Raw genomic sequence first — 25,381 nt, forward strand, 5'->3', positions numbered from 1 at the left:
ATCACCTTGCTCATGTAATTGTAACTCCTCTGTACAGTATCTTTACAATAAAAAATATATATTTAAAAATTAAAAAAAAAATAATCCATTGTTAATCCTAGCTACTCAGGAGGCTGAGATCTGAGAATCGCGGTTCAAAGCCAGCCCGGGCAGGAAAGACGGTGAGACTCCTATCTCCAATAAACCACTAGAAAACCGGAAGTGGCGCTGTAGCTCAAGTGGTAGAGCGCTCACCTTGAGCTGAAGAGCTGAGGGACAGCACCCAGGCCCAGAGTTCAAGCCCCATGACCGACAAAAAAAAAAAAAAATCCATTGTAATAAACAATTAAATGGCGACTCACTGGTACCTGCTGAGTAACTGTACAACTCTGAGTACAAATTTCTAGTTCAGACAAAATAAATACACACATACACACTACTGTACATTGAAAGGCACAGAAACTGCCTGCTGCCTGTGGGCTTTTTTGTGTGTGATTTTTAGAGGGTCTCACTATACAGCCCAAGCTGGATCTATGTAGCCAAGACTTGCTTGAATTCATGATTCTCCTACCTTAGCCTCCTCCCAACACCTTCTGGGATAGACATGTGCCACTACAACCACCTATATGCCCTTTGGCCTTGAGGCGAATTTAAAATTACATTTCCTATGAGTGTCTAATTTCTACATCATATTAATTCCCAAAGGAACTTTCCATTAATTAGGTTTTCTAGTATACCAGAGAATACTAATGTATATAGAGAACCTATTTGTATAAACGAAGTGAGCTAAAAAATCCCTTAGTAACACAACAGCTTGTAACTTCCCAGTCTTTTTTTTTTTTTTTTTTTTATTATGCATACATTTCTTACCAAGCATTGCAGCCTCCTCCTTTGTTTACCCTTCACCTCCCTTCCCAGCCTCCCCCCTCCCTCCCACCCAATCATACCCCCCCCCCCCCCCGACATTGTAAAGCTGGTTTTGACATGACATTTTGTACTTCTCATTGTTGCAACAGGTCCACCTGAATCCTTAAACGACTTGTTTGTCCCCATCTCCTCCACATGTTATACTGACATCAAATATAGTGAAAGCGGGGGTTACACTGTGGGGGAGGGACATACAAAGCAACAAAGAGATAATATTATAAATGCGTTAGAAACACATGCATGAAAGAAACAAAAACATTAAAATACATATTTGAGGTTTCGTTTTCCTAACATCACATTATTTGACTTTTTCCGCTTGACTCATACCTATACTAGATATTGCAAATAAGGGAAACCATGGGACCTATGTTTCTTTGGGCCTGGCTTACTTCACTTAATATAATTTTAACTTCCCAGTCTTGAAACCATTTCAACACTGAAACACTGACTATACAAGCTGCTTTTAACTTGCCTTCCATTCTCTGTTCCACCTTTGCAGCTTTTGGCCAATCTACTGTAAATGTCCTGAGACTAGCCATTAGCCCTGAACAAAAACTCTATTATCTACTACTTCGTGGTCTCTATATGAACTGTGCTATCTAAAAGTAAAATAATTTAATCTCTATTACTAACAGCTAATTAAACATGATCATAGTAAAAATTGATAAATTATTACAAATTGTCCCACTAAACAAATTTCAGGTAATTCTATAAAATACTGACTTGCTGGAAAATTATTTCAATTCTTAATTTCAAGCAATGTTATATGCAATACTAGAATATTCTACATAGAAAAATCTAAGTTGGTATTTCCAACGGTACAAATAAAATTAACTATAAACATGCTATTTCAATGAATAACCTGTTACAAAGCATACATGAAATACATCCAAATATTCTATTACTACAGAATCATATGAAGCTAAGAAAATAAGGTAGCACACTGCTCCTTGAAAAAAATAATCTGAGAAAAATCAGACAAGTATTAAAAGCTACAACTAAACTTCTGTAGCTGTTGTAGCAATATATGTATGCATGTGTGTATGTATATGTACATATGTATGTATGTGTGTATATCCTGAAGCATGTGTAAAGATATAAGCACTAGGGCACTAAACCACAATTTCTGTCTCACAAAACATATCTAAGTTTAAAATCACTTTATAGTTCAGCATGTTACTTCACTTAGAATTTAGATTAAGAGAATACTACAAACATCTTGAGTACTTCCTAAGGAAGCAAAAACTTCTAGTAATCCCACCCTAAAACACAAACATTAAGTAGTACTTATTTATGTCCATAGAAATATTAAGTGATCAAAAAAAAAAGAAATATTAAGTGATCAGCTCAACAGCTTACAAAATCAGTCAGGCAGAGATGCAGATGCTAATAGGGTTGAAGAACAAAAAACTAAGCCTACATAAGAGATTTCAGCTGAAATTTTAGAGCTATTCATTTTTAATGGCTAATTACATTTTACACATTCTCAAATAAGTCTATCTCGGGTTGTCACTTATTCTCAAAGGCTACAGAAACATATTGTCAGCTTATGGTAATCCTAAGTGCTTAGCAAACACCCTGAGATAAAGAACAATTTCCTTAGTAAGAGCCTAGATGCTTTTGGTCTCTTAAGTCCATACATGGTAAATATTGCAACCATTCCGAAACAATTGTATTCTAAGCTTTCCTGTCACCTCCAGCTCTGCGATCTCACTTACAGAAAGAAAATGTACGGCCAGGTGTCAGTGGCTCATATCTGTAATCCTAGCTACTGCTCAGGAGGCTGTGATCTGAGGATCATGGTTTGAAGTCAGCCCAGGCAGAACAAGTCCCAGAGACTTTTGTTTCCAATTATGCACCAAAAAAAAAAAGCCCTAAGTGGATTATCAGACAGAGGTCAGGTCAAAAAACTATTTATTTAATTTATTTATGTAAGTATGGAGTTTAAATTCAGAGCTTCTAGCTTGCCAAGCAGGCACATACCACAGAGTCATACTTCCATCCTGGCAACTTTTGAGATAGGGTCTCACTTGCTGCCTGAAGATCTATTCTAGACTTCTTATGGATGACAGATGAGCACAACTGCACCAAGCATCTTTCTGTTGAGATGGAATCTCACTTTTTTGCCCAGGCAGACCTGAACTGTGATCTTTGTAATCTTAGTCTCCACATAGTTTAGGATGGCAAGCATGTACCACTGTGTCCAGCTATCCACTGAGAAAGGGTGTCTTGAGAACTTTTCTGCCTGGGCTAGCCTCAAAACATAATCCTCCCATTCTCAGCCTCCAAAGTAACCAGTTACAAGCAAAAAGCCATTAGCTCCTGCTACAAATGGCATTTTTTAAATGGTCTATGCTAGGAAGTGGGACTAAGAAAATCAAGCAAAACACATCCTAGTATATTTAACTTAGGGTGGTAAAAACTAGATTCCTAACCTGATCATTCTTTTTCTGCTATGCTAACTCACAAATCATGTAATCAGATTACAGCAATTACAAGGACTCTTGGCTCTTTAGAAATAATTGAACTCAATATGACATTGCTAGTCAGTTTATTCTTAGAGATCCACTTCATACCCCCAAGTGAAACTAGTTATCTACCTAACAAAATACATAAGCTTATAAGGCAATAAAGCCTCTAGATGAAGATGAGAAAAATGTTACTAGTTTTATGGCTTTCCAGAAGTAATCCAAACATGTCAATCCATAGATGACTGCAATAAGCTTTCAGCTCTGAAAAAGGGTAAGAGAGCATCATCTACTTGACAGATAAAAAGTATTAACAAGTGGGAAAGGAGAAATAGTAAGAGTATCTCTTTTGCTAAATAGTTAGAAACTTTCTCCCATCTTTAAGATACAGAAATATAAGCAGCAAAATGTACAAGTAAATATTGAAAGAAAAAAAAATGGACACCAAACTGGTGCTGGTAAGCTGATGCTTGTAATCCTAGCTATGAAGGAGGCTAAGAGCTGAGGACTGAGGTTCAAAAATCAGCCCAAGCAGAAAAGTCCACAACTTTTTATTGCCAATAAATTATCAAGCCAGACTTGCAGCTGTAGCTTAAGTGGTAGCCTTGAGCAAAAATGCTCAGATAGCTCCCAGATCCTGAGTTCAAGCTTCAGGATGGACACCAAAATTTAAAAATAAAAAGCTGGACATCAGACCTGAGGCTATTATCCTACCAATCAGTAAAGAATTTCTTTTAAAAATTATACTAGACAAGCTTCATTTTAGTAACATTTAGACAAAGCTTATGATTTTTCTCCTATCACTCCAAATTAGTTTTTAGTTTCCTCACAACAATCACTATGCTTTAATGACTCCTACATTTTCTCTACACTTTTTAATTTTCTTACAGAAAATGGTAAGTAAAAAGATTTTCAACATCAATCCTTCTAGAACTGTAATTTCTCGTCCTCCTATCTCCCAGTGATGGTTAATATTGATTATCCAATCCTGACTGAACTAAGAGATTAGTAAAGCACAAAATATGCTTGTGTAACGACATTTCCAAAGATAACTAAAATTAGTTCACAAAGGCTCTGAACTAAGGTCTGTGATTTAATTAATGAATTGAGTCATTGATGGATTGATTCAAAATCTGAATAGTTTTTAGGAGATAGTGAAAGATAGAGCCTGGTTGGAGGAAGTAGGTCACTGGAGGCCTATCCTTGGAGTCTATAAATTGTGCAGACACTCTACTTCCTGTTGCTGTTCCACTCCTCTTCCTTTCCATAATAAGCTGAAGAACCTACTCTACTACACACTTTTACCACTAGGATCTGCTCAAGATAGAACCAGACAGAGCCTATGGAGTTAACTGTCCGAAACTGGGAGCTAAAATAAATCTTTTTTTTTTTTTTTTGGGGGGGGGGGAGAGAGTCAGGTTGTGGGGCCTGAACTCTGGGCCTGGGCGCTGTCCCTCAGCTCTTCAGCTCAAGGCTAGCGCTCTACCACTTGAGCCACAGTGCCACTTTCCGCTTTTTTCTTTTTGCTTATGTGGTGCTGAGGAATCCAACCTAGGGCCTCAGGCATGCAAGGCAAGTGCTCTACCACTGAGCCACCTTCCCAGCCCCAAATCTTTCCTTCTTATTTATGTCAAGTATTTTGTTACACTAGTAAGAAAATTAACACATTATCATTTTGTTTTCGTGCATGTTTGCTACTTACTCTGACACAATCTCATTTCTTCCAATGGGTAATAGGTAACTCGTCTATCCCTCTTAGCTTACATTGTTTGCCTCTCCATGACTATACAGAAATCAACAAGCTCATTCTAAAATTCACCTGGAAAGAAAAAGGATCTAAAATAAAAACTTTTTTACATGTTTGCTTTTGCCCAATGCCAGTGGCTTGAGCCTATAATCCTAGTTACAAGGAGACAGATCTGAGAATCTTGGTTGAAAGCCTAACCACAGAAAAGTCCCTATGAGACTAATCTCCAATTAACCACTCAAAACCCGAAGTAGAACTATGGCTCAAAGTAGTAGAGTGCTAACCTTGAGCTCAGGGACAGTGCCCAAGCCCTGAGTTAAAGCCCCATGACCAACAAAAAGAAAAAAAAAAAAAGTATGCTTTTGTAATAGGGAGATAAGGTTAGATATGCCTATTTTCTTATTTCAAGATTTACTACATTTATCTATAGAAGTCAGTGTACAATAGTTCAATGAAACAACTTAGACACTATAAACAGCTTAACATATATACAGCTAATAGATTTTCAACAAAGGTACAAATTTTAAGAGAAAATGAATAAACTTTTAAACCAAAAGCGAGATCTTATTTCATGCTATTTATTTCAATAACTATGGGTCTTGAATCATGTTTTTCCCATAAAGTCATTCAATTTCAGGTTAAAGATATGTCTTTCAGGAAATCTACTCATTTGACTGCTTAAATTAAGTATAATGTATGTCTTTTTCATTATGTGAGAGGTAACAACTTTTTGGATACCATTTGTTTATTGGAAGGAATATCACTACAAAATCAAGGCCAGGGAAATATAGAGAAAATCACATAACTACCAGTAACATATGACTGAGAACTAATTTATGTCAGGTGAGCTGTACCATGTGCTCATGGAAATTTAGGTATTTATCTATTATTTCACTTTGGCAATACTTAGTCAAATCTGTGTGTAATAAATCCATGAAAATGGTTGCTTACTGTGTTAACATTTTCTTCATCACTTTCTAAAATCTGGGTAACAAATTAAATTCTATTTGAAATATTTACCTATTTCTATGCTGCAAATACTCCCATATGCATCTGTGATGCAAAGTATCATACACAGGATAGAAATTCAACAATAAGAATAAGGCCCTCCATCCAATCCCAGCACTGCCAAAATATAAACTACAAAATCTCCTACATAAATTGCAAATTTCAAACTATCAAGGGAATACCAAATACCAGTGAGTGAGAAGAGGAAATGCCTAGAACTATTTTATTGATATTTTGGGGTTTGTTTTATTTGGGGCGGGGGGTCAGTCATGGGGCTTGAATGCTGGGCCTGAGCGCTGTCCCTCAGCTCAAGGCGAGTGATCTACCACTTGAGCCACAGCACCACTTCTGGTTTTCTGAGCTTTTTATTGAAGGCTAGCTTTGAACTTCGATCTTCAGATCTCAGCCTCCTGAGTAACTAGGATTACAGGTGTGAGCCACTGGCACCCAGCTTTTTTTTTTTTTTTGGTGATACTGAGGTGTGAACTCAGGATATCATGCTTTCTAGGTAAATATCTACCACTTGAGCCAGTTATGGAGGGGGGTTATTGTCAGATGTTTGAGACAGGGTTTTGATATATATAGCCCCGGCTGATCTCAAACTAATGATCCTTATCTCATCCTCAGCCTCGGCTGAGGAGTATTAGCTAATCAGGAGGCTCAGATCTGAGGATCACAGTTCAAAGCCAGTCTGGGCAAGAAGGTGCAAGAGACTCTTATCTCTAGTCCATCACCACCAATGCCATACCTGGAGCTGTGGCTCAAGTGGTAAAGCATTAGCCTTGAGCAAAAAAGTTCACTGAGAGTGCCCAGGCCCTGAGTTCAGCCCTGGGACCCAATTAAAAAAAAAAAAAAAAAAAACTCAAGCAGGAAAAGTCTGAGACCCTTACCTGCAATTAATTACCAAAAATCCAGAAGTGGTGCTGTGGCTAGCCTTCAGTGAAAAAGCTCAAGGGCAACACTCAGGGCCTGAGTTTAAGCCCTAGGACCCATACCCCACCTCCCTACCCCCTCCAAAAAAGAGCCAGAAGTCAAAGTATGGCTCAAATGGTAGAACATAAGCCTTAAATGATAAAGCTACAAGAGAATGTTCTGGTCCTGAATTCAAGCTCCAGTACTAGAGTTTAATACTTTGTAAATCCCTTTCCGAAGTCTGGATAATTACATTTTTTGTTTTGTTTTGTTTTTTGGTGTTTTGTTTTGGGTTTTGTTTTTTTTGTCAGTCATGGGTCTTGAACTCTGGGTCTGGGCGTTGTCCCTGAGTTCTTCAGCACAAGGCGAGTGCTCTACACTTGAGCCACAATGCCACTTCCGGTTTTCTGGTGGTTAATTCGAGATAATAGTCTCATTGACTTTCCTGCCCTGGCTGGCTTAGAACCACGATCCTCAGATCTCAGCCTCCTGAGTAGCTACGATTACAGGTGTGAGTCACCAGCGCCCAGCTACATTAAGATTTATTTAAAACATTTACCTATTATATGGTACAAATACTCTCACATAATAAATGGAATGTACTTTGCGTAATATGAAAATCTCATAGCTAACTTTATATTTAATGATGGAATTCTCAGTGCTTTCCTCCAAGATCAGAAATGGGGGAAGAAAGTCTGCTCTCTCTTCTATTCAACCTTTTACTAGAAGTTCTATTACATGCAACCAAACAATAAAAACACATAAAAGCTATTGAAATTAGAATAACCAACAATATACATAATACTACAAAATCCATTTTTAAGGCCTCTGAAACTCAAGTAAATAACAAGGTTGCAGGACACAAGGTAAAGATATGGCTCTTCTCAGAAACTACACTGAATTTCTCTTTATATGTAAGAAATAAGTGAATAAACATTAAAAAAAAAACAGCATCAAGAAGTACACTTACAAATTGGCATGAAAAACAGCTAAGGTTAGTACACTGACAACTACCCCACACTGCTAAGAAAACTAACAGCTAAATAAATGATCATTAGTATTATATTTCAAAAGACTTAATACTGTTAAGATGTTCATTCTTCTCAAATTGGTCTGTATAGATTAAAAATTCCAATGAAATGCCAAATTTTTCTAAAATTTATATGGAAATACAAAGGACCTAAAAGAGCTATCTCTGAAACAACTGTAAAAAGGAACGAAACCTGGAGCACTTATGCTACCAAATTTCAAGAGTTATTAGTTATCATAATCATAGTAATGAATTATTGGCAAAAAGAGAAACAGATCAAGAGAACAGTCTGAAAGCAGCCCCCCTTAGTCAATTCATTTTTTACAAAGATACTAAAACAATTCAAAACAAAAATCCATAAAGCAAATCAATACTTTGGACTTTTTTTTCTTTTTGTCAGTCAAGGGACCTGAACTCTGGGCCTGGACACTGTCCCTCAGCTCTTCAGCTCAAGGCTAGCACTCTACCATTTGAGCCACAGTGCCACTTCCAACTTTTTCTGCTTATGTGATGCCAAGGAATCGAACCCAGGGCTTCGTGCATGCAAGGCAAGCACTCTACCACTGAGCCACCTTCCCAGCCAGCCCCATTTGAGCTAACTCTTTAACAGACATTATTTTAAAAAATGAAAAAACCAGGGCTGGGAAGTGGCTTAGAGGTAGAGTGCTTGCCTTGTATGCACGAGGCCCTGGGTTCGATTCCTCGGCATCACTTAAGCAGAAAAAGCTGGAAGTGGCACTCTGGCTCAAATGGTAGAATGCTAGCCTTGAGCTGAAGAACTGAGGGACAGTGCCCAGGCCCAGAGTTCAGGCCCCACCACCAACCAAAATGAAAAAAAAAAACCTACACACTGAAGAAAAAAAAAACACCTTACAGATTATAGAGAATACATCCAACATGAACTCTCCAGCAAAATGCAGTAATAATAATGTATGAAATATGTTAATAGGACTCTTGCCAAAGAAGATATGTAATGAAATTTGTAAGATGTTCAATGTAATTAAGTAAATAAAAAGTAAACTTTTTATTTACTTAATATATTAAGATACTACTACATACCTATTATAATGGTTAAGATAGCTAAAGCCTGATCAAATGAAAACACGGAACAAGTGGAGCTCTCATACATGGTAGATGAGCATAGAGTACCACTTTGGAAAACAATGTTTCTTTAAAAGAAACATATACCTATTGTATGATCTAGGCATCACACTCCTAGTTACTACCGGCACCAGCACCACCACCAGAAAAAAGAGGAGGGGAGGGAAAGGGAAGGGAGGGGAGGAGTAGGGAGGGGAGGGAAGGGGGAAAGAGGGAAACAAAGGGGGGGAGAAGAGGGAAAGGGGGAAGGAGGGAAGGGGGAAAGGGGAAAAGGAAAGGAGGAAAGGGGAGAAGGGGAAAGGGAGAAAGAGGAAGAGGAAGGGGGGAAAGGGGGAAGGGAAATGGAGAGAAAGAAAAAGAAAACAAAAAGAATGAAAGTCCTGGAAAGATTCAATTGAACTTAAATATTTTTAGTGATTTATTTGTAATAACCCAAAACAAGGATCTATCAGACTAGTGAATAAATTATGGTAAATTGCCAAGCACTGGTGACACATCTGTAATTCTAGCTGCTCAGGAGGCTAAGACCCAAGGATTAGGGTTCAGAGCCAGCCCAGGCAGAAAAGTTCAGGAGACTCGCCTCCAACTAACCACCAGAAAAACCGGAAGTGGTGCTGCGGCTCAAAGTGGATAGTCTTGAGCAAAAGTGCTCAGGGACAGTACCCTGAGTTCAAGCCCCACGACTGACCAACAAATAAAAATTATGGTAAGTTCACACAATGAATTCACCAGTAAAAATGAATGTATTGTTTATTGATGTACATTACAACATGGATACTTTTCAAAACAATTGTTGCACAAGAGAAACAGGCATTTTTTTTTTTATTTTCTGCAAATAACTTTCTAAAAGCTGATCTAGAAGTACTAGTAAGAAGATTCTAAAAAGCCTCTATTTTAAGACAGCCTAACTCCTAGTAGTAAATTAGAAATTCAGTTCTCATATTTCTTCACATCTACAGTTCAGAAATCTCAGAGACAGAGCCCAACTGTCAAGTTAGATAACATGGCTAGAGACCTAGCAACACCCAAAACCTATTTTTATCATACCCTACACACCCTGAATCCAAGTAATACAAAGCACAGGATGCCAAAGGAGTTCATTGTTCTGATATATGACTCAACATTATATACCCACTGCAGTATAGTATACTATTTAACAAACTTAGTGACAACGCACACAAACACAAACACACACACACACACACTGCCATTAATCTACTGAATTCTCTGGCTAGCAGAATTGCTTTCATTTCTTCCTCCAGTCACTAACACACACTGAACACAGAAGTAAAAAGAGTTTTAATTTCTTTTTAATTTGTACTCTTGTCTTGCAAATTTTGCCCTAATAGAGCTCACATATTTCTTGAAAGTGTACTGTTAAGAAAATTACAGGTAAGGAAGGTGGATTTTATAGAAAGAGAACAAAATTTCTTCCCTATTACATACTCCAAGATGTTACTATACAGTCAAAACTGATATATCCAATAAAAATGGCATATGTTCAAGAATGTGTTCTTCATGCAAAGCCATTTGTTCGCAGCACTGTCCTTAACATACTGGTTATCAAAGATACTTTCCTGATTACTGGAACTTCTCCTTTGAATTTCTCTTTCCATTAGAGTTAACTTAATAAAATTAAATGAGGCAAAAAAAAAAAAAAAACAAACAGAAGAGTACTCTGTTCAAAAGGTGCACTTTATGCATAGAAAGATAATAAAAATAAACTATACAATTTATAGGTAGGGAAAAGGAGGAAAAACTGGGAGACTAAGGGGATGAAGGGGTGACATTATCAAAAAGGAAATTAACTCATTACCATACTTAGGTAACCGTAACCCCCCTGTACATCACCTTCGAATAATAAAAATAAGAAAAAACAGAAAGGTTATTGAAAGTTCTCTCCTAAACCTTGTAGTTGATAACAAGTACATCCTAAAGTGTTCTGCAAAATCAATCAGCTATACTATCTCAAAGATGGGTAAACAATCCCAAGGCACAGAGTGATTTCTCAAATCCAGCAGAAACGAAAACATCTTTGCTGTTATAAACAGTCAAATTAAACTTTGTCAGACCCAAGCTACAAGGACAGCTGTAACACGGATCCAGGTGAACCATTTAGATGATCCATGTTATGAACAGGTAAGCTGTCAAATGTAGGATGTAACAAATCTACTAGAAAAACTTGATTGATCCAACATGTTTAAATGGGAGCAGGAGAAGACAACCTGAAACAGCATTCTAACACTTCATACAAAATCCATCTTTTTCCTTCTCTTACCGTCCAATTTCAGGTTCTTTCTGGTCAGGTTTTTGTGTTGGTTTTGGTTATGGGCCTTGAACTGGGCCTGGGCACTGTCCCTGACCTCTTCAGCTCAAAGCGAGCACTCTACTGCCTGAGCCACAGCACCACTTCCAGTTTCAGGTTCTTTCTAGTGATTTATTAAACCAATGATCTGAGTAATATTTTACAAATATGTCTATGTACATAATCACTGTATATAAAAGGAAAATAGTATAGTACATCCAAAAACTAAACAGCAGTTCAAGATATTGTGTGGTGTCAACTGATATGAAATTAAACTTGATAGTGTCAAAAAATACTTACTTGCATAATGGCAAGTGTAAAGGTCTATGTTCAAACCCCAGTACCACCAAAAAGAAAAACAAATTGCTAAAGCTAAATCATGCAATTATAGTAAAGAACCACCTTTAAAAAAAGATAAAAATCAGGGCTGGGAAGGTGGCTCAGTGGTAGAGCACTTGCCTTGCATGCCTGAGGCCCTGGGTTCGATTCCTCAGCACCACATAAGCAAAAAAGAAAAAAAAACGGAAGTGGTGCTGTGGCTCAAGTGGTAGAGTGTTAGCCTTGAGCTGAAGAGCTGAGGGACAGCGCCCAGGCCCAGAATTCAGGCCCCACAACCAGACCAGACAATAAATAAATAAATAAATAAAGTAGAAAAGCCTTATCTAAATCTGTACATCTTCATTTAAAACAATGAAGACAGAAAAAAAAATCTTAGTAACCAAAGTAGGATAAAACTTGACAAGCACCAAGAAATACTCCATCTAGGAAAAGAGTTCCAGAATGCCAACATCTTTTTAATAGCAAGAAATTCAGAAGAAAGGTAAGTCCAGTGTTGACTCACATTGACCCAAAATAGATAATATTAAACAAAGACCTAACCCTTAATTTTCGGCATAAGTTCCTAACAGAGGTATAACTTGTGTAATTTAGACAGATAACTGCCAAAAAAAGTGATGCTTGCTTTGTACAAAGTGGAAAGGAAAAAGTACAAAGTTTGAAGGAAAAGAGTGTCAACTTTAAAACAGTTCCTTAAATAGTTACTGAAAAAGATAATGAAAATGAGAACTTATTTAAAAAAAAAAAAAAAAAGGTTGTGAGTCAACCCTGGGTCCAGAGAAAGGTTATTTTGGCCCTATGTGAACCCAAAAACCAGCCACTGAAAAATACAGATGTCTAGATTTTATGTGAAGAAAAAAGTTTCCTTCACGGGTTGCTACTCTATAAAAACAACAAAGAAGCCAGGCACTAGTGGCTCATGTCTGTGATCCTAGCTGCCCAGGAGGCTGAGATCTGAGGATCACAGTTCAAAGCCAGCCTTATTGAGACTCTTATCCCCAGTTAAGCACCAAAAAAGCCAAAAGTGGAGCTATGGCTCCAGATTGTAAAGTATCAGCCTTGAACGAAAAAGTTCAGGGACAGCCACCTCAGCCCTGAGTTCAAGGCCCACAACCCAACCAAAATGAAAAACAATGAAGTACACTAAATACAAATAGTATCAAAAAATACTTACTTCAAGTCAAGTAAGTCTTCTAAATTTCAGTCCTACAGTTACAGTATCATTTGTCAGAAATTCAAAGCTCCAGTTTTGTTACTTCAAACTCCTAAGTTAACAAGTATGGACCTTCATGCTCTGAAGTTGACAAAATTAACAGTCTTTTAAAAGAAAAATAAAATAAAATTGGAAAAAAAATAAGCAGTTAATAGTGAAAGGAGAATTTGGTATCAGTTTTTGAATCCTAATTACATGTAACCCAAAATATGTTTCTCCATTTTATTTTGAAGTTATTTTACCAAGACAAAAAGGAGGGAAAAAATGGTTAGTTTAAAACAGTTATCCAAAACCTATTATAAAACTGTTTCTTCTACCTAAAAAACCCATAGCCTAAAAACATAAGAAACAAAAATTTTAAATGAAAGTTACTTTTCACAAAGGAAAAATAACATTGTTGACAAATCAGTGAAATTTAATGAAGAATGTATATAAATTCCACAAAAGATCACTGAAATCAATATGAGTTGAAGTTTTTAGCAAGGTTGATTATGAACTTTGCTACAAATACTATAATTTGTAACTATTAATAAAAATTGCTGAAATTGTATACAATTTATATACACAATATAAATGTATGAGTTAATATTGCTATTTCTGTTATCATAGTTACATTTTAACAATGAAAAAAAATGAATGAAGCTGGCTAACACCTTCTCTTGCCCATAATTCCTCCAATGTAGGAGGGGAATATCTCAGGATCCTGGCTTAAAGCCAGCCTGGGCAAGAAAGTCCATGAGATTTATCTCCATTTAACCACCAAAAGCCAGAAACAGATGCAGCTCAAGTGGTAGAGCACTAGCCTTTAGGAAAAAAAAGCTAATGAACAATGCCCAGCTAATGAACAATCCCAAGTCCTGAGTTCTAGCCCCAGGATTAACACCAAAAAAAAGGTGGGGGGGAGGAAAATGAGAAAACCTGTACTGAATGTTCAATATATATTCAGCCAATGTGCTAAATGGCATGCATTTAATTATATTCGATTTAACTAAAATTTTGAACTACATATTAACTGACATTTCACAGATAAGGGAGTTGAAGCACAGAGAAGTTGTGAAACACACAACTCAGATAATAAGTGACTAGATTAGATTCCCATCCCACCTCCCCAACCCCCAACCCCCTCCACCTCACCCTCTGCCCTAAGGCTCCCAAAGGGGAGGGAGGGTGCAACACTTTTGGAGGTATTGCAATATGAAGTCTAAACCTGAGTGGATGGATTGCTCTTATTCCATATCTCTGATACAAGATTCTATGTAATATATTGTCCTTGGCTAGAACAATTGTCCAATGTTAAACTGATTAGAATAGATACTATACAGCATCTTAACCAAAAACAAAAGCAAAAAAAAAACAACAACAACAAAGAAATCTGATTGAAATCTTAATAATGGGTATGAAATCTTAAGTGGCAGAGTGCTTGCTTATCTAGCATTTCCAAGCCCTTGAACATCAGAAAATGAAGAGGAGGAAAATTTAAAAACTTTACAACTAGACAGGTCCTGTCCAAACTGCCAAATGTAAGCTTCTACTAAGCCATGCCAACTATAATTTCAGATATTCCTAGATAATGAAAAAAAAATTTTATACTTCTGGTACAGCTGAACCAATGCAAAAAACAAAAAGCAGTAAAGAATGGCAGATTAAATACTAAAAAATAAAGTACCTATAAGGCAAAGGGCAAAGTCATTTTTTAAAAAAGCAAAAGGAGCCTAGTGCCTATGTCTCACAGTTGTATTCCTAGCTACTCAGAAGGTTGAAATCAGAGAATTTAATTCAAAGACAGGCTAACAACAAACCGAAGAAACTCCTCTAAATAACCAGCAAAAAGCCAGAGATAAAGAATTGGAAGAGCCCTATCCTTGAGTGCAAAAAACCCAGTCAATGAACTTGAGGCCCTGAGCTCAAGCCCCCAGACTGGCACCAAACAAACATGAGGTTAGAGAGGCAGGAAGATAAGCCAATCATAAAGATTTTCAAATTTCTCATATAATAAGCAGGACCTGAATTCAGGCAACAATAGAAATCATGCCCATCGAGATCACCCTAATTGATTCGTCTAACATGTAATTCATTTCTTCAAAGCCCTACGTTTAATCCTCAGCAATACACACCCCACCACAGAAAAGACTTTCCCTGTTTCCTTTTCTCTTTCTATATTAATAATTTTTCATTTTTGTTTCTTGAGATAGTGGGGTTTAAACTTAGGACCTTTTGCTTGTTAGGCACACAGCCCCTGGTTTTGCTGGTTATTTTCAAGACAGGGTCTTAAACACCTTTCTGCCTGGACTAGCCTATGCTAGTCCTTCCACTCTCAGCATTACGGGTGTGAGCCACTCAACACCCAGTGAGTGGCTAAATTCTTCTTATTCCCCAAGAGTTTATAGCCAGTAGAAGAAATACTAGTCAGATATGTGTTTTTGTTTTTGGGGGGTTTTTTGAGACAGGGTCTCAGCATGGAGTACAGGCTAATCCTCAACTCACTATGTACCCTGCTCTGGCCTTCTACTCAGAAAATCCTCCTGCCTCAACCTCAAATGCTAGGATCATAGGATCACACTAAGATCAGCTAGATCTTAGTAAGTCAAATTTGTATACTGATTCAAGATTACTGTTACATATAACCTGAAATGTTCCCTATTTACTTACGTTAAAGGCTTGGTTGCAAGCTAATATGGTTGTGGAAAGTAATTAGATCCTGAATTTTTGCCTCAGAGGATTAATTCATAGGCAGATTTAAAATTTAATGCCATTATTGAGAATTAACAGAAATTAGAAGGTAGGGCATATTTGGAGATAGGAGGTCACTGGGGGCATGCCCTGGAAGGATTTATCTTGTGTCTAAATCTTTCTCATGCTGATGACTGAGCAAAAGTGTGAGGTCCTGGGTTCAAGCCCCAGTACAGGCTACTGAATGACACATTAATTAAGAGTAGGGAAAGGCTGAGAAGGTGGCTCAATGGTAGAGTGCTTGCCTTGCATGCATGAGGCCCTGGGTTCGATTACTCAGCACCACAGAAGCAGAAAAAGCCGGAAGTGGCGCTGTGGCTCAAGTAGTAGGGCACTAGTCTTGAGCTGAAGAGTTGAGGGACAGCACCCAGGCCCAAAGTTCAGGCCCCACACTGACCAAAAAAAAAAAAAAAAGGTAGGAAAAGAGAACAAAAGATGGAAGAAAAGATCTAGTCCTTCTACAAAAAGAAAAAGCCACTAATTTCTACCAATAGCCATTTTCATTTTTCTAATCATTATTTCACATTTCCCTCAAAACTCAACCTTAGATTTTAAATTATAAACACATGTGAAAATGTAACAATTTAACCCATCCTCTGTATAAGTAGTATAAAAATTAAAATAACTTTTGTAAAAACTCAAACTTAAGTTTTCATAGAAAAAAAAAGAACTAAGGAACTAAAAAGTGATGTTCCTCAACATTACCAAAAATATCTCTGAAAAATCCACAGCTAACATGATACTTAATGATGGAAAACAGGATATTTACCTCTTAAGGTCAGAAAAAAAAAAAAAAGAAAATAAGGGTTAGCTAGTTGAGTTTCTTCTCTTGATACTTGTTTTCAATAATGCACTGGAGGTTCCAGTCAGGGCAATTAGGCAAGAAAATATAATGCAACCACATGGTTATAGGTGAAATGTTCCTTGTTTACAGCAAGTACTTCTACATAATGCACTTACAGATACAAGATCAATACATAAAAGTCAATTGTATTTTTAAATACAATGGACAACAAGAAATGAAATTTAAAAAGACAATTCCAGAATTAGATATTTAGGAATAAATGCAACAAAAAAATGTAAAACATCAGAAACTATGAAATACTATTAAAAACCATTAAAGGTCTAAAATGGGAAGACATTCCTTGTTCATGGCTGAGGTGGCAATGTTCCTCAAATACATTTAAAGAGTTAGCACTCCCCATCAAAATTCTAGCTTATTTCTTTGAAGATTTTGACAAGCTGACCCTAAAATTGACAGGGAACAAGACTCTCAAATACACATAAGAACTCAATTAAGTAAAAAAATAGTCTTTTTAATAAATACTGAAATATTTAACTACAGGAAGGGAGAATATTAGGTCCCTATATTTATTACCCCACAAACAGAAACTCAAGAGATCAAGACCTAAAAAACTCTAAGGAAAAAAAAAAAATAGGGGTAATAAATCATTATGACATAAGACCATGCAAGGATTTTTTTTTTGGGGGGGGGGAGGGCGGTCCGGTTGTAGGGCCTGAACTTTGGGCCTGGGCACTGTCCCTCAGCTCTTCAGCTCAAGGCTAGCACTCTACCACTTGAGCCACAGCGCCACTTCCAGCTTTTTTCTTTTTGCTTATGTGGTGCTGAGGAATCGAACCCAGGGCCTCAGGCATGCAAGGCAAGCGCTCTACCACTGAGCCACCTTCCCAGCCCCGCAAGGCTGTTTTTTATCTATTACGCTAAAAGCTCAAGCAACAACAAAATAAATGCGGGCCTTAAATAAGGACTAGAATGCAGCTCAGTGCAAAACATATGCTTAGTATACATGCATGAGGCCTCTGTTCAATCCCCAGCACCACCACCAACAAAAACAAAGAAACTGACTTGGTCAAATTAAAAACTTTTGTGCTTCAAAGGATGCCATCAGGAAAAAGACAACTCAGAATGGGAAAAATGTTTGCAAACCACATATACGAAAAGGTACAAGTCTATATCAAAGACTCTTACAACTTAAAAAAAAGAAAAGCAAGGCACAAAGTGCCAGTTTCACACCTGTAATCCTAACTACTCAGAAAGCTGTAATCTGAGGGTGGTGGAGCCCAGACAGGAATGACTGAGATTTTGTTACCTCCAATTAATCACCAAAAAGCTGGAAGTGGGGCCATGGCTTAAATGGTAGAGCACTTGCCCGAGCACAAAAGCTCAGGACAGAGTCCAGGTCCTGAATGCAGGCCCCAGGACAAGCATATAAATATATACATACATACATAAAAATGAGCAACAAATCTGCATATCCTTATACAGATATCTCCAAAGAAGACATCCATGGCCCATCAGCGTGTTAAAAATATTAATCAAGCCGATGCCGGTGGCTCATGCCTGTAATCCTAGCTACTCAGGAGGCTGAGATCTGAGGATCACAGTTCAAAGCCAGCCCAGGCAGGAAAGTCTGTGAAACTCTTATCTCCCATAAAGCACCAGAAAACAGAAGTGGTATTGTAGCTCTAGTGGTAGAGCAATAGCCTTAAGCTGAAGAGCTGAGGGACAGCATCCAGGCCCAGAGTTCAAGCCACACGACCGACCAAAAAAAAAAAAATTAATCAAAAGTCTTTTTTGGGGGGTGGGTGATGGTTCTGGGGCTTAAACTCAGGGTCTGGGCATTATGGTTGAGCTTGTTTTGCTCAAGGCTAGTACTTCTACCACTTGAACCACAGCTCTACTTCCGTTTTGATGTCATAGGTCATCAGGAAAATACAACTCAAAACCAAGAGTTTATTGCTTCACTTCCACTAGGAGAGAGTAGATCCAAAAGGAAAAAAAAATAATAAATGGTGACAAGAGGGAGGAAAAACTAGTGCCCTCATACACTACACTGCTGGTAGGAATGTACAAATAGTGTAGCTGTTCGAAAAATTGTCTAGAAACTCCTCACAAGTTTCAATGTGAAATATCATATAACACCAACCTATCCACTATCTGGGAACTGTATTTCCCATTACCCTTGTTGTATTCAAATAAGTTTCTATGACAAATTCTTGCCAAGGAAATTTAGGAAGATGTCACCTTCAGTTCTAAAGTTTCTTAAGCAAGCTTCCACATGTACAGGCAGATTCCAAGCCCCTAGAAATATTGGAGTCACAAAATGTAAGGAGCTTGCGTTTCTAAATTAGCACATAGAATAAAAGCCATGAGCCTACTAATCAGGAATACCTGCACTGGTCTGTCAAGTAAAAAATAAACTGTTAAGTCACTGAAATTGTCATATGTATTACCCTAATTAGGATTACAAAAAAGTTATACATAAAGAAATTAAGTATTCCAATTCTCTTTAATTTAAAATATTTAGGCCTGGTGCTGGTGGCTCATGCCTATAATTCTAGCTACTCAGGAGGCTGAGATCTAAGGATCATGGTTTGAAAGGGGGTGTGTGGGGTCAGAAAAGTCCTTGGGAGATTCTTATCTCCAATTAACAAGAAAAACTAAGTGGAAGCTGTAGCTCCTCAAAGGGCTAGAAGCTAGCCTTGAGCAAAAAAACAAAAACAACAAAAAGGAGCTCAACAACAGTACCCAGGCCCTGAGTCAAGACCCATGACATACACCCCCCCAAAAAAAGAAAAGAGGCTGAGATCTGAAGATTATGGTTCAAAGTCAGCCTGAGCAAGGAAGTCCAGGTGATTCTTATCTCCAACTAACCACAAAAAAAAAAAAAAAAAGCCGGGCGCTGGTGGCTCACGCCTGTAATCCTAGCTACTCAGGAGGCTGAGATCTGAGGATCGTGGTTCAAAGCCACCCCGGGCAGAAGAGACCATGAGACTCCTATGTCCAATAAACCACCAGAAAACCGAAAGTGGCGCTGTAGCTCAAGTGGTAGAGCGCTCACCTTGAGCTGAAAAGCTGAAGGACAGCACAGAGTTCAAGCCCCACGACCGACCAAAAAAAAAAAAAAAAAGCCGGAAGTAGAACTCAGGGATAGTGTGCAGGCCCTGAGTTCAAGCCCTAGAATTAGAAAATTATATATATATATATATATATATGTATATATATATATATATATATATACACATTATTGTTAAGGCAAGAATTCTTCCTTTATATACAACCATATGGCAAATGATTCTGTTCACTTTAAAATACTACACACAGAGATGTTCTAATGAAGAACTTACTATTCTTCATAGAAACTGTTGTATATAAAAAGTTATACTGGATGTGCTAAAATTTTAATTTCAGTAAAGTCTAGTTAGCTTAGCTGCTGAGAAAAATGATATAAAGCTAATTGGTAAAACTGGCATTTGTAAACAGATAAACCTAAACCAATGAAAACTCCTACCACATTCCTTGTCATACCATCACCAAGAGGGGCAGAGAGAATCCTTTAAATAATCTTCCCATTGTCTTTCACCTTATATTCTATATGACTATTTTTACCCATTATACTAGTTAAAATTTAATGGACATTTACTACTCCACACAAAACAATTAAGATGGAAAATTATTGGAGGTTGATAATTTTGTTTCCACTCAATGCTCCCAAGAGGCTTGGCTTTAAAAAAATCTGTTAACAAACTAAAACAAGTATATAGCATTTTGTAGACACCACTCTTAGTGAATACATATTGATACATTATGGTTCTTTGTTTTTAATATTGGAGTATACTGAAACACCTATAGGGCTCAAAAAAATTTCCAAGGCCTTGGGGCTGGGAAGTTGGGTCAGTGGTAGAGTGCTTGCCTTGAATGCATGAGGCCCTGGGTTCGAGTCCTCAGCACCACATAAGCAGAAAAAAGCCAGAAGTAGTGCTGTGGCTCAAGTGGTAGGGCACTAGCCTTGAACTGAAGAGCTGAAGGACAGTGCCCAGGCCCAGAGTTCAACCCCCATAACTGGCAAAAAAAAAAAAAAAAAATTTCCAAGGCCACAAAGCAAATACTCATAGAAATATAATGAAATTCAGATATTTCAAAATATGGAAAATTTCTCTATAAATATACAAAGCCATTATTAATTTTATTTCTAAAAAAGGTCTTTTCAGATATATTAAAAGATGTTTTTCACATACTTTATGTATACCAAAGGGCTTCAAACTACATCCACCACCAACCTCCCCGCCCCCCCACCCAGGGCTTGATACCAAACTCTCAGCATTGTTGCACTATTAGACAAGTACTCTACTGCTGAACTATGTCCCTAGCTCTATTATTCTGATTTTTAACTCACATTTACACAACATTGCTCTAAATAATTACCTATTTGAATTTATAAATGCTTTTTCATAGTTACAGTCAAGGTTACAGGCGACAGAGCTAAAATTAACTAAGCCTTTACTACTAGCCAAACGTGTTTCTCTTTCTATTCTCAATGGCCTTCCTGAAAAGCTATCATCTATTACAGATAAGAAAACAGAGATTAAAAAAAAAAAAACTAGATACTTTGGCATAGCTAGGGTTCCAACTGAGATCTGTAAAACAAGTCCTTTTTCCACTAAACTACGTGTGTTAACTTGTTTTTCAAGTAGTGGTAATAGAAAACAGCTTTTCACTCCTCCTCTTACCCCCACTTCACAGTGAACAACACGCACTATTTTCCTTTGTAAGGCCAGGTTCAGAAAAGATCACTCTACATTACACAGACCAAGGCCTAAAAGCATCAAACCTGTATTCCCAACCACTTCATTCATAAAAGGGCTCTAGTTAGGTGAGGTAACTAAATACCCACATAGAAAGAGTAAAGTAAAGCAACCATTTGCATTTGGTTCTAAGATGCATAGTATGCTTATTGGTTGCATGTGTATCTTCACGACCACTTTTTGCATAGTCTGCTCTCAAAAAACAGCTTTCCAGGAGTACACCTTGAGTAGACATGGCACTGGCTGCTCCATCCAGGAAATGGAGACTGTGAGGAAAACACGACTGATGTATTTGACTACGTGATTGACAATTAAGATAACAAGAAGTAATAAGGTAGCCTCTCCTCCAAGTGTGGTAACGTGCTTCCAATGTGTACACACAGCTCAGCTAAACGACCCAAGCCCAAGGCTCCTCAACAGCCTAAGCTAAATAAGCTGGCCAAGTTAAGGAAGATGACAGCTCCAGTAACTTCCTCTTCCTCACCAACCTCCTCCGCTCAAGCGTATTATGCACGCCTCCCCCTCCCTCCCCCCCCCCCCCCGCGCGCGCGTGCGCCCTCCCGCAGGATAAAACAATTTCAAACGCAAAAACCCTTCCAATCCCACAAATACCATCGACCAAAGAAGCCAGTTTCCCTTTTCTTCCCATCTCCCCTCCAAGGAGATTTTTCTTGGGAGGTTGGAAGGGGGGTGGGGGGGGGGCGGTTCATTTAGCAACGACAAAGTACTTGCAACCAAACCCGAAAATATTTACTCATTCCCTTCAGGGAAGGGTGAAAGAAGAAGGGGATCCAAGCAGGTCGGATCCGAGATTTACTGCTTTGATTCACTTTCCCTGGGGTCCCCAACGCCAGGAGGAGAAGGAGGCTAGCTGTTGGAACGCCAAAATAAGCAAGCCATCGCCTTCTCCTCGGAAGACGCGGAGGCGGCCGGGGAGACAGCGATCGACGGGTCCCGCCCCCGATCCTCACCTGCCCAGGCCGGAGGCAGCGCCCCGGGTCCGCGCGAGCTGGGCGTCCCGGGCGCGTCTGGGGAGGCCAGCGGGCGGGCCGGCGGGCGCCGAGGCGGTTAGGCCGCGCAGCAGGCCGAGCGCGCTTCCTGCCGCCGCCGCCGCCGCCGCGGCCCCGGCCCCGGGAACCGCGGCCCCCGGGGAATCGCAGGCACGGCACCGACCCGTAGCTTTCGTAGCCCCACGGAGGCCAGCGTCCGGAGGATGCCGCCGCACTCACTCACCCTCGGCGGCCCGGCTCCCCGCGAGCCGTTCTCACCTGCGAAGCTCTGGAGCCCGGGCCACAAAGGGGGAGGGACGCGCCACTCGGGGGGTCCCGGACACACGCAAGCCACCCCCAGAGCCGCGGCCCCTCTCCCCACACACACACACATACACACACACGGAACACCCGGGCACCCTCGCAGAGCCGCGGGCCGGCCCCGCCGCCCCTTCCCCCCGACACACACCCACTCGCCGTGGGTCCTCGGGCCGCCTCCCGCCCGCCAAAGTCCCAACTCGCTCGCCCACCCACACGTCCGTCCCTCTCCCTTCATTCTCCCCTCCAAAAGAAAAACGGAAAGAGAAAAAAAAAAAAAAAACAGCCGCGCTCCCTTTGCCAGCACGGGCTCCAACCCAGAGGCACGGAGACACTCTACCTCATTCTCCTCCCCTGGCCCACAAGAAGCAACAGCAGCCATTTCCCCGCGGCGGGGGAAACACACACTCACACACACACACACGCGCGCGCGCGCGCACCCCCGCGCCCCCTCCGGAGCCGCGGCCGCAGACGCAAACACAAACACCCACGCCCGCGCGCCCCGCAGGGAAGCCAGCCGCGCGACACACACACACACACATACACACTGGGCCCTGGCCGGGGCTCGCGGGCGGACGCGCCGGGCCCCGGGGCTCCCAAAGGCCCGGGTCTCCCCTACCTCACCTGCATTCAGCGCGCCAGGGTCCGGGCGGCGGCGACGGCGGCGGCGGCGGGGCTGCTGCTGCTGCTGCTGGGGCTGCGGCGGCGGGGGAGGTGGCGGCGGCGGTGGCGGCGGGGCTGAGGGCAGCAAAGACATGCAGGCAGCCCGCCGGGGGGAAAGAGGCACCGGCCGGAGGGAACGCGGGGCGGGCGGGCCGGGCCGGGCCGCCTAGAGAACGACGGAGACGGCGACGGCGCGGAGGGCGGCTGGAGGGAAGCGAGGAGGAGAACGGAGCGGGGAGGGGAGGGGAGGGAAGGGGAACGAGGGCCGCGCCGCCGGACTACGGAGACGGTGACCCGGGGCGCGCAGAAGAGGCCTCGCGGCCGGACGAAGCGGCGCCCCCCACAGCCTCCGGGAACCTCGGCTAGTGCTCCGAGAGCCTCCGGGAGCGTGGCCTTGGCCTTGGCCTCCTGGCACTGGGGCTGCCGCCGCTGCGGGGGTTGTTGCTAAGCCGGGTGCTGCCGAAGCCGAGCAGAGAAGCCAGCTTTCGGTGCCTTCGCTCTTGCTCTCACACACGTTCACACACCCCCAGAGGGTCCGGGGAGAGGCCGTCCGGGCGGTATCGGTACTGAGATTAATAACAAGGTGCAGAGTGCGAGAAGGAGGAGAGTTGATTGACGTGGAGGGGCTGGCGGGAGTCCGTCACTCCCAGGCTAAGAGGGTGGGGTGACGGGAAGGAGGCGGGGGTGGCAGCGGGGCGGAGCTTTTAGCACTGCGCCTTGGCTCCTGGAGCACCGCGCTTCGTCCAAGTGCGCCTGCGCGGGCCGGAGCCAAGCGTTCTTACTTATTTTCTCTTTTACCCAGGCTAGTGTCTACCCCCCCACATACACACACAAACACACACAGACACACACTAGGGTCTTGCCATAATAGCCCGGGGTGGCGTCAAACTCGTGATCCCTCTCTGCCTCCATCCCACCCCCTCCCGAGAGTTAGTCTTGCAGGCTTACCACCACGCCTCGCACCCTTGCTGTGTTCTAATTCTCTGGTATTTGCTTCAGCGAATGGCACCGCGAAGATCTGTGAGGTTATCAGAAACCCTCGTCTTTAAGCCTTAGGGGGGAAGACTAGTTGGAACCGCGCTTGTTCTTGCGGGAACTGGTTGCTGCTAACTGCAGGCACTTAAGCGATCTGATTGATATCGAAGCCCAGGACAGGTGTGGGTGGTTTAATGAGACGCCAGGTGAGGCGAAGTGACCTCAGGAATTGCTTCTAGACCTCTTCAGTGGGTTTTGAATGGGTAAAATCTGTAAATTGCATGGTAAATGAAAGAACCTGAGTTAACCCCGTCCTATTTTCTAATTCCCTCTTCTCGTAATTATATTTGACAGTTTATTTGTGCCAGCTACAGAAGGAAAACAGTTCGGTGTGAACTAGAGATATTTCTGTGTAGTGTGAGGATGTGGCCGTAGTATTTTAAGTTTGGAGGTTTTATTTTGTTTTGGTGAGCCAGCTTCAGCTTTTATCACCTGCAGCCCCAGAACGCAAATAACCAGCACTAGAGGCAGAATACTGTTCCTGAAGGTGATAGTTTTTCTTTCCCCCTTTCCTCAACGCTCACTGTGGCTTGTTTATTTATTCTCAGTGTTTGAGCCGGGTTTGTGTACTGATCAGTGGGCAAATTAGCATATTAGCACTGTTGACTAAGTCTTCCCTCCGTGTGTTTTAGCATATAAAACACGTTGTGTTGATTGCAATCCATCTTGGGTCCTGTTATCAAATGTACAATGCCTTCATCAATTAGGAAAAACAATACAAATCACCATTTAGCCAGAAGTGAATAGCATTAAGAGTCTACCTTTCTTTGCAGCACTATACTACTGGACAGCTGACAACTGGAAAGTTGTCATCAGGAAGTGGGAGAAGAGAGAGAGAGAGACAGACAGAGACAGAGAGACACAGAGAGACAGACAGACAGACAGACAGACAGACAGACAGACAGAGAGCACTTCAGAACTCGAGTGCTGGGGCTACTCAGGTTCCCCACCTAGGGTTAAGTTTCCATTTCCCTGCCTAGCAACACCACCCTCACACTACTTTTTTGTAAAAG

General features: G+C 40.8%; 1 protein-coding gene across 5 annotated transcripts in view; it reads right to left on the minus strand.

The window, feature by feature from the left end:
• The window catches only part of Cnot6l (CCR4-NOT transcription complex subunit 6 like), an 82,692-nt gene extending 59,144 nt beyond the window's left edge, over positions 1–23,548 (minus strand). Inside the window, exon 1 of one of the 5 annotated variants that reach the window (XM_042678476.1) lies at positions 23,295–23,548. Coding sequence is in view for 2 of the 5 variants with exons in the window: in XM_042678473.1 (XP_042534407.1) it covers positions 22,988–23,052 (65 nt within the window). In the remaining 3 variants the exon portion in view is untranslated. Of the gene's footprint in view, positions 1–22,631; positions 22,746–22,882; positions 22,904–22,987; positions 23,091–23,294 lie in introns of those variants that run through there. The other 4 variants (XM_042678475.1, XM_042678473.1, XM_042678474.1 and 1 more) reach the window with 4 other exon arrangements.
• Between the last annotated feature and the right edge of the window lie 1,833 nt (positions 23,549–25,381).

This window comes from Dipodomys spectabilis, unplaced genomic scaffold (genome assembly GCF_019054845.1).
Source record: "Dipodomys spectabilis isolate Male_0828 unplaced genomic scaffold, ASM1905484v1 ptg000043l, whole genome shotgun sequence".
In the NCBI taxonomy this organism is placed as follows: domain Eukaryota; kingdom Metazoa; phylum Chordata; class Mammalia; order Rodentia; family Heteromyidae; genus Dipodomys; species Dipodomys spectabilis.